Consider the following 13,441-nt stretch of genomic DNA (forward strand, 5'->3'; position numbering starts at 1 on the left):
GCCAGGGCTGCAGAGCATGGAACTGTGGCTCCCTATCATTGTGCACTCTTATTACAGAGCCAAGGATTGTCACCAGTGAAGAAGTCATTATTCGAGAAAGCCCTGCGCCCCCTGTCACCCTGCAGTGTAACCTCACCTCCAACTCTCACACCCTTACATACAGCTACTGGACAAAGAATGGGGTAGAACTGACTGCCACTCGTAAGAATGCCAGCAACATGGAATACAGGTGAGAGGGGCTAGCAACTCCTGGGAAGATGGGAGGGAACATGGTTGAGTTTACTTGACATTCATAATCTGTAATTATGCTATGTGGGAGAGACATGGTCCTCCCCTGGAGACTCTAATCCAGTATATCTGGGGTGAGGCCCAGGAATCTAGAAAGGATTTCTAATGAGTGGCCAGGTTTGAGAGCCGTAGAAGATCCCTTCACTATGATGATAGAGCAACTGAGGGCATCGGGAGTGATTTGCTTAGGGTAACAATGCTAGTCAATAAAAAAGCCACAATTAGAATGCAGGTCTCTTGACTAAATCCAGTGGTTTGAGGAATCAGATTGAAATCTGATCTAGGACTCTTAGAGCAATATCACCCTAAGTGATATTTCCACTGAGTAGATTTCCTAGTGAATTACCTTTTAGGAGTGTTTATTATGACCATAACCTGATCAGGACCAGTGGATACAGAGCTCATTACTGATCTGGAAAAGGATGGTGGCCTGGAAATACCCTTTAATGAAAGGGGGATATTTGCTGGCAGAAGTTACCCAGCACCTGAAGATTTGGTACTTTTTTGGAATATCTAGAACACCTGGTACCTCACCTTTCAGAATAGTTTGTTCCTAGTTGAAAAGGGTCAGCTAATCCTATTTGGCAGGATGATGCAGTGCAAAGAAAGAGTGCACTGAAGTGAGACCAGGAAAACCTGTGTACCTAGTAGTAGCAAGGACATCCTGCAGTATTTTGCAGAATTGAAATCATTTCATACCCCTTATTTAATTGACCCACATTAATTTGTGGATCCTCCTTTTTTTTGGATAAGAAAACTGAGACTCAAAGAGTAATAATGCTTGACTGCTTTCAAGGCCACATACTGTACCTAATAAGTTGCAGAACCAAGGCTAGGTTCCAGGTCTTCTGACTTTCTAGAATCTAGGTCATTGTTTTTTTTCCGTTTTTTATTGTTTGTTTGTTTGTTCTTCTGCTGTATTATACCATTTCGTGGCAAGGTAGTTAATATCTCTCCACTGTAGTTTCTTTTGATATAAAATTGGAAATATAGCCTCAGCTATATCCTCATAGTTTGGAAAAGGTTAATCAAATAGAGATGCTGAGTGGAATAAAAGGCATCTATTCTTGGTCTGTCTATTAGTTTTACAAGTTTGTTTTTTTATAATACCTCTTTCAAGGTACCACACGTCCAATCTTGTTTCTCTTGGGTCTTTACTATGTTACCCCCCAAAGCTTTGAACTGTAACTTTATGTAAAGTTTGAACCTAACTTTATAGAACGACTTTTTTTTTTTTAATTGGAGTATAATTGCTTTACATTGTTGTGTTAGTTTCTGCTGTACAATGAAGTGAGTCAGTTATATGTATACATATATCCCCTCCCATCTTGGACCTCCTCCTCCCACCCCCCAGTTCCTACCCATCTAGGTCATCACAGAGCACTGAGCTGAGCTCCCTGTGCTATACCACAGGTTCCCACTAGCTATCTATTTTAGACATGGTAGTGTATTTTTCCTCAGCCTATTTGAAGCTCTCCGGGGGGTGTTCTGCATTGTCAGAGTTTTTCAGGGAATCTGTAGAGTAACAACTCACATTTTGTAGAGTAACAACTGATAAGTCCCTTGGGCCACCTAATAAGTTGGCCATGGAGCCAGTGTCAGACCCTGCTTCTGCTTAGCCTGTAGGGGACATATTTGATTTGCTTTAGTTACTTCCCAATAGCTAGTCAAAGGAAATGTTGTGGGGAGATTTTGAGCCCATAGGCATGGCCCCAAGTTTGGGAGTCATCTCTCAAGGAACTTACTGTAGTCAAGTCTAAGCCCTAAAGATATTGCTGCTGCTGCTGCTGCTCCTCCTAACTCTGGAACATTGCTAAGAGCAGCTAACTGGTGTCTGTTTCCCTATTGGGAGCATATTGATATAAGAATAGGCATTTGGTTCAAATTGAGAAGACTGTTGACAGCTCCTCTTAGAATCTTATGCTGCCGTGGGTATGCTGAGACAGTCCTGTGGGTGGGCTATGTCTCTCCTCATCCATACTCTCTTCAAGTCTTTTTTGGGATGAACAGTAAGATGAGTAAGTGCATTTGGCCAGTGTTTGAGGTCAGGCGTTTTTCTCATACATTAGTGCAGTGGAGATTTGACCATTGCAAGTATTATATTTTAACCATTGAGCAAAAGAGTAGGAGCGGGGGCTTTCCTGGTGGCGCAGTGGTTGAGAATCCGCCTGCCGATGCAGGGGACACGGGTTTGTGCGCCGGTCCGGGAAGATCCCATGTGGAGCGGAGCGGCTGGGCCCGTGAGCCCTGGTCACTGAGCCTGCGCGTCCGGAGCCTGTGCTCTGCAACGGGAGAGGCCCCAACAGTGAGAGGCCCGCGTACCGCAAAAAAAAAAAAAAAAAAAAGAGTAGGAGTGAAATAATGTTTATTTTCTCATCTGGAAGCTGATGTTTCTCTGTTTTCTGTAATTACACACCAGCCTTTCTGCACGTTTGGGGGGATGTGTCTAGGCCAGCATGAACTGAGCTGATATGAAGCTGACCTTCAGGGCCAAGAAAGCTTGTGTAGGATCACCCTATAGGATTCAGAGGAAGTACTGTTCTCTTCATACATACTTCTTGCAGTCCTTTCACTCTGCTTAACTTGGTCTAAGTTTGTGTTCATTCATGTGTTTATTCATTTTTCTACTGTATTCCAGGCACCAGGGTATGTGCTGGGTATAGAATTGTGTACCAAATAAACAGTGCCTATCTACATAGAACTTGGTCTGTAGGGAAAAACAGACATTCATCAAACAATCACATAAATAAATAATTACATATTGTGATAAGGGTCGTGAAGAATTACAGTGTAGTATGAGAGAGAATGTCAGGGAGAGGGATGTCACTTAGATTGGGGGGTGGAAGTGACATGTAAGCCAAGACCAATGGAAAAGGACTTAAGAGGCTAAGAGTGATGGGACGAGCATTCTATATAAAGGAGCATCTTGTGTCAGGGTTTTGAGGTAGGAACAAGTTCAGCACATTGAAAAACTGAAAAGAGACCTGTAGGGCTAGAAAGTGGCTGAGATGACACTAGGGAGGGGCCAGATCATGCAGGGCCCTTGAGTTCTAGCTGCACCTAAAAGTCTTGAGAACTGAGCTGCATCTCTGTGGCTGATGCTCTGATGGCAGATTTTTTCCCCCAATATTCCTATGTCCTGTTAGTAGACTTATTGAAAGGCATGCTACTAAAATGCAGGGTAGGAAGAACACTACTACTAAAAGTCTTCAGGAAAGCGCAGAAAAAGATTTGCTTTTTTTCTGCTCTTATTTATTTGACTGGAACCACCAGGTGAGCAAGAACTTTTTGGTGATGGCTCCATCTTCTGTATCTAAGTGTAGATTATAGTAGTTTGTACAGCCCTCTCTTTTGATTACTTGCTTTGTAGTTTATTTCTCCCAATAGACTGGAGCATCTTAATGTTAGGGACCTGTATTCCTGACACCCAGTAAGAAGTAAATTATTAATACACAGAGGGAGGTTTTTGCTTTCAGTTAGGAGGAGGTGAGTTGCATGTCAGGGCACGACTTGGAGAGCAGGGTCCCTGGTTGCCCCTTTGATTCTCCTTTTGTTGTGTATTTTGACTGTTCCCAGCTTCCTTACTTGATTTTTCTTCTCATCTCTGCAGGATCAATAAACCGAGAGCTGAGGATTCAGGCGAATACCACTGTGTATATCACTTTCTCAGTGCTCCTAAAGCAAATGCCACCATTGAAGTAAAAGGTACAAACCAACAGAGGCTGCGGTGTGAGCCTCTCACTCTGCTTCTGAGACACTGACTTGGTCTGGGCTTCCAGTCTTTGAGCTTTTCTTGTTTTCATAATGGGAGGCAATATAATATTATGGATAGGACTGAAGGGTCAGGAGCTCAACTGCCCGGGTTTAAATCCAAATCCCATCATTCACTGTGTGACCGTGGCGAGTATTAACTTCTCTGTGCTTCTGTTGCCTCATTTGTAAAACCTAACACGTGGCACGTGGGTAGGTTAGAGGAATTAAATAAGTTAATATAGTAGGTTGAACCATATGAAATTTCTGTTTTTGTAGTTCAAAAAATGTTTCAATTTTGGTAGCTTCATAATGGTTCATCCTTAGGTAAAGCTCTTAGAATAGAGCCTTTGAAGTAGTATTATGTAGGTATCTCCAATGGGCCAGGATTTGGCAAAGTACAGTGTGCAGGGTGAATATAAACTCTTTGTAAGGTAATTCATTAGAATTGTAATAAAAACTCTGGGTGCCCGGCATCTTAAAGATGAGATTGTAGCTGAAGGTTGCAAGAAAGGCCAATAGAACTGTAAGAGTCAGAGCTGACTAACATTTAACCCAGCTTTCCTGTGTTATTTCAAAGAAGCAGTTGAGACCCAGAAAAGTGAAACCACTAGCTCTCTGTCACACAGTGAGTTTGTGGCAGAGCTAGCATAGAACCCAGGTCTTGACTCCCATCCCTATGTTTTTCCATTTTATAAAATGGCCATGGGGAGGCAGGGCTACTGTTTGAGGTCAGACTGAAGAGGTGAGGATCTTTTTTAGTCCTTTTCATTTTGCTTAGGAAGGACAGACTTGTTCTCTAAATCTATAGGGTGATCCCTAGAAGGTAGAAGGATAAATTTAGGAAATGGGAATGGCATATATAGCAGGTATTCAGATTTTCCTTAAAATATTTGGAAGACTAAAAATTCAGACTCAAGAAAATCTTAGACACAGTCAAAGTTTCTATTATATGTTGTTACTAAAGGAAAGTAGTGTCTTGGTGACACTTGCCCTAACTTGTGTCCTTGTTGACATAAGGACGGCCAGTGCCTCCTCTAGTGGCCAGATTCGATTCTAAATACCTGAAGGGGTGGAGTCACAGTGGCATGGTTACAGTCCACACAGGCCAGAGAACCTAGGATTTGATTAACTCCGTGGCTTTTCTTGTAGAGATCTGGGTTTATCACTGTTTTTGAAGAGTGCCATATTTATTCAACATGAGGATGAAAGTGTGATAAAGCGTTTTCTCTTAAGCCAGCCAAGGGCCCTGGATGAGCTGAGCTATGTGGGGAGACGTTTCACTCCTTCATATGAGATCTGAGGCCCTGCAACATTCCAGGCTAAGCTTTTGGCACAAAGTTCAAGTGCAGAGGGAATGGGATGGGTGAGGGAGGGAGAGTGTCTAGTGTCTAGTTAATCGAGGTCTCCAAGCCTAAAGGATAATTACATATAATTCGAAGTCTTGACTAACTCTAATCATATTGATCAAGCGTTAATGATTTCTAAGCAGCACTTTCAGGAGTAGAAAGAGAGTTATTTTTCCATTGGTTTGTCTGCTCAAGAAGGTGAAGTTCCGATGGCCCCAAAGGCATCTTTCCTCACATTCTCTTTAGCAAATAAGAAGTGGTCTGGAGGCTGCAGTCAGGAGTGTCTTCCGAGGAAGATACAACAGGCACAGTATCTCACCATAGTGAAGGCATGTACTGTGCTCCGTTGCATTTGTACTGTACAATAACCCTGTGCGGTGGATTGGACAGGTGGTATTAATATCCTCATTTTAAAGAAGTAGACCTTAAGAGAATTCTGTTTTATATAATCCTAAAACATATTCTGTGACTAGCTTGGGCAGATAGGTTAGTCTGTCAAGAAAATTCATATGGAATTCTAGTCTTTCTTCCTTCTCTCCCCTGACACCTGGATAGAGAACAGCTGAAAACTTAATGTCTTTTAGGTTAGAGATAGTTTGGTCTGGTAAAGACTGAACACTTGGCTTTTCTTGTGTAAGTTTAGGAGGGTTTGCCATAGGCCCAGGATCACATTCTAAGCTAGCTCCCGATTATGGTTGGGGTAGAAAACTGCCTTGAATTTACAGCGGTATATGTGTTGTTCCCACAGCATTTTCATGTAAACTCTTGTTTCCTCAGTTCCTCTAGGGTGGGGTAAGAGACAGTTATCTTTTTATAGCTATAATGATTTAAAAACTCTGCTGAGTAATAGAGAGGCAAGAGGTGGTTGTACTCAAGAACAGAGAAATTCAGGGGATTCAGGAACATAAGTGATCTCTGCCAGAAGGAGTCTCTGAGAGTCTCCATTTGTGGTTTTAACTAAATCGACATTTCAAGGCAATATAATTCAGACCATACATACATATTTCTTTAGCACTTATTCTACACTCAGCCCTCTTCTTCCCCATCTGGCTTTCCCTGCAGTTGAAAACTTCCCTGGGGTGTTGTTTGGGCTCAGCACTGTGGGGAGTGAAGGACTTAGACTAGCCAGAGACTGGGCATTATATGTCAAATGACTAAATCTTGAGTTACTTGTTATGTACAAAAGAAAAGAAGGCTGAAGGAATCAGAGGGAGGGACACATATCTGGGAACAGACCTGAGGTGGCAGTGCTTTTCCACCTTAGCCTGTAGATCCCCGTCAAGAAAGGAATTTTGAGGGTGGTCGTATATACATGTGGTAGGGAAGGCCTTGCACCTGAAGTAAGGTTGGTTTGTTTTTTCTTTCTCTTTTTTTAAAGGACAAGAATGAGGCACAGTATAAACAGGAAGATACTATTACTGTTGAGGATTACATTTCTTAGGTATTTGGCAGGTGACCTGAGCAGATGCTGGGGGAGGAAGATGGAGCAGGGCTGGCCAGGGGGAGAGGAAACAGCAATGACTAGACCTTGTGGGACCTCGGTCCTATAACCAGCCTCTCCAGGGATCTGCTTAGATAACTCTGGGGAGGCTTCTCTTTCCTTTTTGACTCCTCAGAGGTTGTGTCTTCTGGAGACTCCACACCTTACCATACAGCATTTGTGAAAGAATAGGTGTTGAATTTTCTATCCCTGTAATTATTCAACTTTTCTAGCCCTTAGTCCCTCCCTCTTCGTCTTCCTTTTCTAAAATTAAAAAATGTGCTCACAAAAACAAGTTAAAGTTTTCTATGTAATGGACAAATTTGAAAAGAAAATACCTCTCATGACTTCCAGACCCTATCCTCACCCTTCAATCATTTTGGTGACTCCAGTAAACAAGGAGTTTGAGTTTTATTGCTGTTTTTAGAAAAGGATTTTGGTGGTCAGCAAGTCCTCTGCGACAGACATGCCATTGCCGCTTGTGAAAGGTACATCCCAGCCCCAGGAAGGTTTGGGTCTGGTGTTTTATTAGGGCCATCATTATGTCTCCCTGCTCATTGGGCATTTCAATTGAATTTCAGTCTTTTGGTGGCTATGAGAGTCAAGATTGATCTTGTTTTTCTTCTCCCTACTTATTAGCTTTCTTGCTATTTGAATATTATGACTAAATGTTAGGATTTCTAGAAGTGACCTTGCCCTGCATCCCTGTTTCCTACTCTGTTGCATGGCCTTACAACTGATATATCAAAGTTCAGACTGGCTGAGGCGGACTGTATAGTGATGGTGACAGATATCATTATTAGGAGTAATAATACACCTCTCACGTTTGTACAGCACTTTCAGCATGCAGAGTGTTTTTGTGCTCATTTATTCGTTTGACGGGCAGCTAGTTTGACAGGTGGAGATGCTTAGAGGTTGTGACATAGTTTAAATTCGAGCTGATGTCAAAGCTGGTTCTGTCTCAGAATTGCCCTGACTTGAAAAGTCTCTGAAAGCATAACAGTAATATCTTGAAGCTGCTTGAACATTTTGAACATGAACCATAGCCCAAATAACCATACCTGTTCCTTCTTTTCCTCTCTTCAGGGTGCTACTCTGACCTACCTTAATAAGAATAAGAACAGCTAACGTTACTGTGTGCTTATTACTATGTGCCAGGCACATTACTTGTCCCTTTCCTCTCCTGTAGTCTTCACAACTCTGAGGTAAATGCCATTATTATCTCCACTTTCCAGGTGAGAAAATTGAGGCTCCAAGGGAATTGAATGATTTGCTCAGTGTGACATAGTCAACCAGTGGGGCCAGAGCTCTCACCCAAGCACCCTAGTACCAGAGCCCATGTTCCTAAGCACTAAGCCACACCGCTGTGTTCAGCATATAACAGTGTAAAGGTCTTGGACTGACAGAAGAAATGGGTTCTAATCCTGGCCCTGCCATTATAAACTTGCTGTGGCCCTGACCAGTCACTTTCCTTCGTTGGGCCTCAGATTCCCCAAGTGTATGATGAAGTAAGATGAGATAGATGATCTTGAAGGTTTTGTAAGGCTCTAAAGGTCTGTGGTTCCCTTATGTGAACACAGATGAGAAGTTGGGTTAGTGAAGGAAACGATTTCTAAGCTTCTTTTCCTAGTAATAGTGACTGTCAGGTTCTTAACTTTGAGACTGTCACCTCAGTGCCCCCCACACCTCCACGTGTTCATCTCCCTGTCTTATGAGACACTCCCTGTAGTCCCCTGATCTCAAACACTGATGCTAGGAAAAGTGTTAGAGCAGTGGTTCTCAAACTTGATTTAAGGTATATGAAATGTGGCCTAGGCATCAGGCTTATTAAAAGCACTCCAGATGATTATAGTGTACAGCCAAGGTTAGAATCATTCTTAGTGGAGACTTCAGTGCCTCCTACTCAGTGGTTTCACCTGCAGGAGAGGGAAAAGCCTCTTCCGCAGCAGGCAGCACAAGTCCCAGACTGCTCTAGTCTTTACAACCACTGATTAATCTATTCTGTATAATTATTGAGCCAAAAAGCCAACATCTTCCTTTTTCTAAAAAATATTTATTTATTTATTTGGTTGTGGCACGTGGGCTCCTTAGTTGTGGCAAGAGAACTCTTTGTTACAGCCAGCATGCATATGGAATCTAGTTCCCCGACCAGGGATGGAACCTAGGCCCCCTGCATTGGGAGCACAGAGTCTTAACCACTGCACCACCAGGGAAGTCCCCCAACGTCTTTCTTGCTTCCATCTCAGCCAGTCTCATATTGTTTCTTGGGCTTGGCCCTTGGCTAGCAGTAAATCTTAACTCTCCCTCTGCCTTCAGCCAAGCCTCTATTTTTGCCTATAGAAAATATGAGGTGTCTCTGGGATTTGATAGGTTGCATGAAGGAAGCAGAGAGACCATCTCTACATTATCAGTGTGTTGTATGGTGAGACGTTGTGCAATATCTTTAAGGATGGAGTTTCTTTGAAAATGAGTTGCAAGATTATGAATTTGCTTTGAAAAGTGAGCACTAAATAAGCAGTCCAGGTAAGAGGCCCCATACCTTGATCCTGTCTCAGCTCTGTTGTGTTAACTTTATTTAACATCATCTTCAGCTGAACATGCCTCCGTTGCCTAAGCTGGCACTTTCTACAGCCACCAGCCTGGCAGAGAAGCTGGATGCTTCTCTCTAAATGCCTGCAAGTTAGGCAGCAGAGGGTACTGAGGAACATGCCTTTGTCCTCAGCCAAAGGCCTAGATAATGACATTGGGTCAGGTGTTGGTGGGTAACTTAAGACTGTTTTGGAACCCTGGTGTTGCCATTTATTAGGATACTGGAAGGGTCCATCCATTAACTCATGGGATTAGAGTATGTAGCTAACAAGGCCAGATCATGAGTTAATTCCCAAATGGGTGTGTGATCTCTTCTAAGGATCTCTGTTACTTCTTTGCGACCCAGTCTGTGCCTCCCTGAGAAGGTAAAGGGAATTAAGCAGTATTTGCTCTGTCCGACTCCTCAGACCTACCTGCAGACCAACAGGACCTAGTTAAGTAGGTCCTTATTAAGTGGCAAGCCCACATAAGGTGAGGCACCATAATCAGTATAAATAGGCCTTTAATCAGTATAATTTGTCAGTATCTGACCTGAGTAAACCTTATTAGAGCCACAAACAAAAGTCCTGTTTATATTAGCAAATAGGGAGAAAACACATAATAATCAGCATCTTTTTGATTTCTTAGAACTCATAATGCTTGTCTTAGCCTAACCTTTCCTTTCCCTAACTAATAATGCAATTTAAATGTTTATTTTTGACCCTGGGCTCCAATCTTTTGCTAGATTGATACAGAGATGTAAATTAATCCTCGTAAGACCTCTATGAAGTGTGGGTATTTTATTCCCATTTTACAAAAGTAAATATTGAAACCCAAAGGATTTTAAATGACCCACCTTAGGTTACTCAGTGAGTAATAGAGTCTCAGTAGAGCCAAATTTCTCTAACTTAAGTCTAAAACTCTTTACATTATAGTATATGAAGTAGCTGAACTCTGACAGATAGATCAGTCCCACCTTAGGTCTAGAGCGTTCTAGTACATCTACAAGCAAAGATAACATTTGGGCAGTTTGCTGTGCAGTTACCAGTAATGCATATTGTATATTTTTATTGTTTATGGACTCTGTTTTAGTTTGGTTATTTCCCCTTCTATATGGTAAAGTTCAAAAAACATGGCCTCTGGAGTCAGATAGCCCTGAATTTGGATTCTGGCTATACCAGAATTTACTAGCGGCATAATTTTAGATGTTAAATAACTTTACCAAACTTTACCAAACTTGAGTTTTCTTATTTATAAAAATTGGGTAATGTCTGCCTCATTGGGTGGTTATATTTGTTACCTGTTGCTGCACAATAAATTGCCTTAAAACAGCAAATACTTATTACCTCATAGTGTCTGTGGGTCAGGAATTGGGGAGCAGATCAGTGGGGTGGTTCTGGCTCAGGGTCTCTCCAGTTGGCTGGGGCTAGATGGCTGCCTCGGGCTGTGGCGGAAGGCCTTAATTCCTCACTACGTGGGCTTCTTCATAGGCTGTTTGAGTGTCTTCCTAGCATGGCAGCTCCCCTCTCCCAGAGCGTGTGTTCCGAGAGAGAGAGTGAGAGCGAGAGAGAGAGCGAGAGGGAAGGAGGGCAAGGGAAGCCATTTTGTATTTTGTGAACTATTTGCACACCTTTATTTTTACATATAGATATATTTTGTCTATATATTGATTCATGTTCTATATATGAAAAATATATAAAATACATATTTTATAAATATATAAAATGTATGCTATATTTTATTCTTTAGAATCAAGTCACTAAGTCCAGCCCACACTCAAGAGGAGGGAAATTAGGCTCTACCTCTTAAAGGGAAGAATATCAAAGAATTTGTGTACTATTTAAGAGGTGGACTCTGAGCCCTAAGGGGCCCCCCTCTCTGACCACTGCTGACATGTGCTCTGAGAGCCTAGTTACCTTTCTTGCTGTGGGTCTGCTGTGTTGCTCAGCTGGTGGGGCAGGAACAGGCTTTCTGATTGAGCAGCAACCATAAAGGACAGAGAGAAGTAAAAAACTTCATTGACCCAGAGGCTAAAGTGATGGTTGTTATAATCATTCCTTATCAGGTTAGAGTGATGTGACTTGGGTTAATCTTCTGTCTTCCTGGTACACTAGTGATACTTCCACCAGTTCAAGGGTGAATAATCAGGGCATTATTCTTTTGAGGACATCATTCCCAAGCTTCACTCAGTATTCTTTGCTGAGTTGAGGAGAAAGCAGCAGTAGATGTAATAACCATTGAAAACTCTTAACAGGCTTCACTATGTAAACATAGCCAATAAATTGCGGAGTGGGGATGCACACTAAGTTCCTGTATAGTCTCTGCACACAGTAGCCTTTAAGGCGCCTTCCTATCTGTAAATAGAAGCCTCTATAGAATCTGGAAGTAGATGAATGAAAGGAGGACTTGGTGTTCTCCTGAGCACCAAGGCAGGAGTGAAGGCCATCCCCACCTGTCTCCCCAGGTCTTGGCCTTCAAGAATAGTAGCTTTTTAGAGACTGTGGAGCCATAAACCAACTCAGCTTTTAGCCTTCTAGGTGGTTCTTATGTGTAATCTTAGGGATGAGTCTCCAAGGCAAAAGCTGATGTTAGTGAATTCACAGTATATTGGAATTAGTCAAATAACTGGGCCAGAGTAAATAGAGTGAGTATTCTCTGTGGGGCAAAGGAGAATGAAAGTGGAAAAATACATCACTTGTAAGCTGATTTCTGAAAGTTACGTCTCTACCATTTCCCTGAGCACCAGACTTGATATTCAGCTGCCTACTTAACAACTTCACTTGGATGTTAAATAAGTCTTAACATGTCCTAAACTTTGAACTCCTGGTTTTTTACTACCATAGTTGCTCCATCCCTAAACAAAACAAAATAAAAACAAGCAAACGAAAAAAAATGCTAATTCTTCTCAGTCTTCCTCATCTCAGAAACTGTCAACTCCATTCTTGCAGTTACTCAGGCCAGAAACCTTGGGATCATCTTTGACTTCTTTTTCTCTTACTTTCCACATTCAGTCCATTAACAAATATATTAACTTAACCTATAAAATATATCCAGAATCTCCTCACTTCTTCTGCTACTGCCTTCATCCATACCACCCTCTCCCCCTTGCCTGGATTGCTTCCACTATCGTCTCTACAATTTTTGTCCACATAGTAGCCAGAGGGAGCCTGTTAAAGCATACAGATAATTTCATACCTGCACTTAGTATTCACCAGTGGCTTCCCAGCTGACTTAGAGTAAATGCCAAAGTAATTTCATTGTCCTACGAAGTCCTATCCAATCTGGGCTCCATTCTCTGATTTGGTCTCCTACCATCGTCCCCCTGTGTTTCAGCCAGATTCCTCCATGCTGTCCTTGTACATAACAAGCACGCTTCTGCCTCAGAGCTTTTGCCTTTCCCTCTACCTGGAGTGTTCTTCCCGCAGATATATGTAGCCTATGCCCTTACTTTCTTCATGACTGTGCTAAAATTCACCTCATCAGAATGGCCTTCCCCTACCACTCTGATGTATTTGGCATGTAATGAGTGCTCAACAGATGTTTGTCCAATGAATGAAACACAACTAGAGGCAAAATGTAGCTCTTCTGCTTGTTGTATCTCCCTACTCCCCCATGATGGTGTTTAAGTATGGCTGTGGAGTGTGTTCCTTCCTTGGAGTGCTTAAGATGGGCCTTAATATTTACTGATTGAAGGAAGCTCTGAGGAAGGTGACCAGGTTGAACAGTGACTGACTGGCTGTGGGAGAAATTTGGTGTGATGGGAATTTGAGCCAGCCTGACTCATTCCCTTCTGTAGTGAGGAACTGTGCCTGGAAAAACAGATATTTCCTTTATAATGTCCTATCTAGAAAACACCTCATGCTGAGTAGTACTGCAGGCCTTAGTTTGGCAGGTTGTGGAAATGGCTTGGGGCCTTGCTCATTCTTTTCCTATCCAGGTGCCTCAGGAGGTGGTCTGGGAAGCACAGTCTGGGAGTAGCAGGATGTTGGATTATTTTTAAGCCAAG

General features: G+C 42.4%; 1 protein-coding gene across 2 annotated transcripts in view; it reads left to right on the forward strand.

The window, feature by feature from the left end:
* Positions 1-13,441, forward strand: part of NPTN (neuroplastin) — a 55,769-nt gene that overhangs the window by 29,141 nt on the left and 13,187 nt on the right. For both annotated transcript variants that reach the window (XM_060005642.1, XM_060005641.1), the window contains exons 3-4: positions 58-229; positions 3,899-3,993. In XM_060005642.1, the coding sequence (XP_059861625.1) occupies positions 58-229; positions 3,899-3,993 (267 nt within the window). The remainder of the gene's footprint in view (positions 1-57; positions 230-3,898; positions 3,994-13,441) is intronic.

This window comes from Delphinus delphis, chromosome 2 (assembly GCF_949987515.2).
Source record: "Delphinus delphis chromosome 2, mDelDel1.2, whole genome shotgun sequence".
Classification (NCBI taxonomy): Eukaryota; Metazoa; Chordata; class Mammalia; order Artiodactyla; family Delphinidae; genus Delphinus; species Delphinus delphis.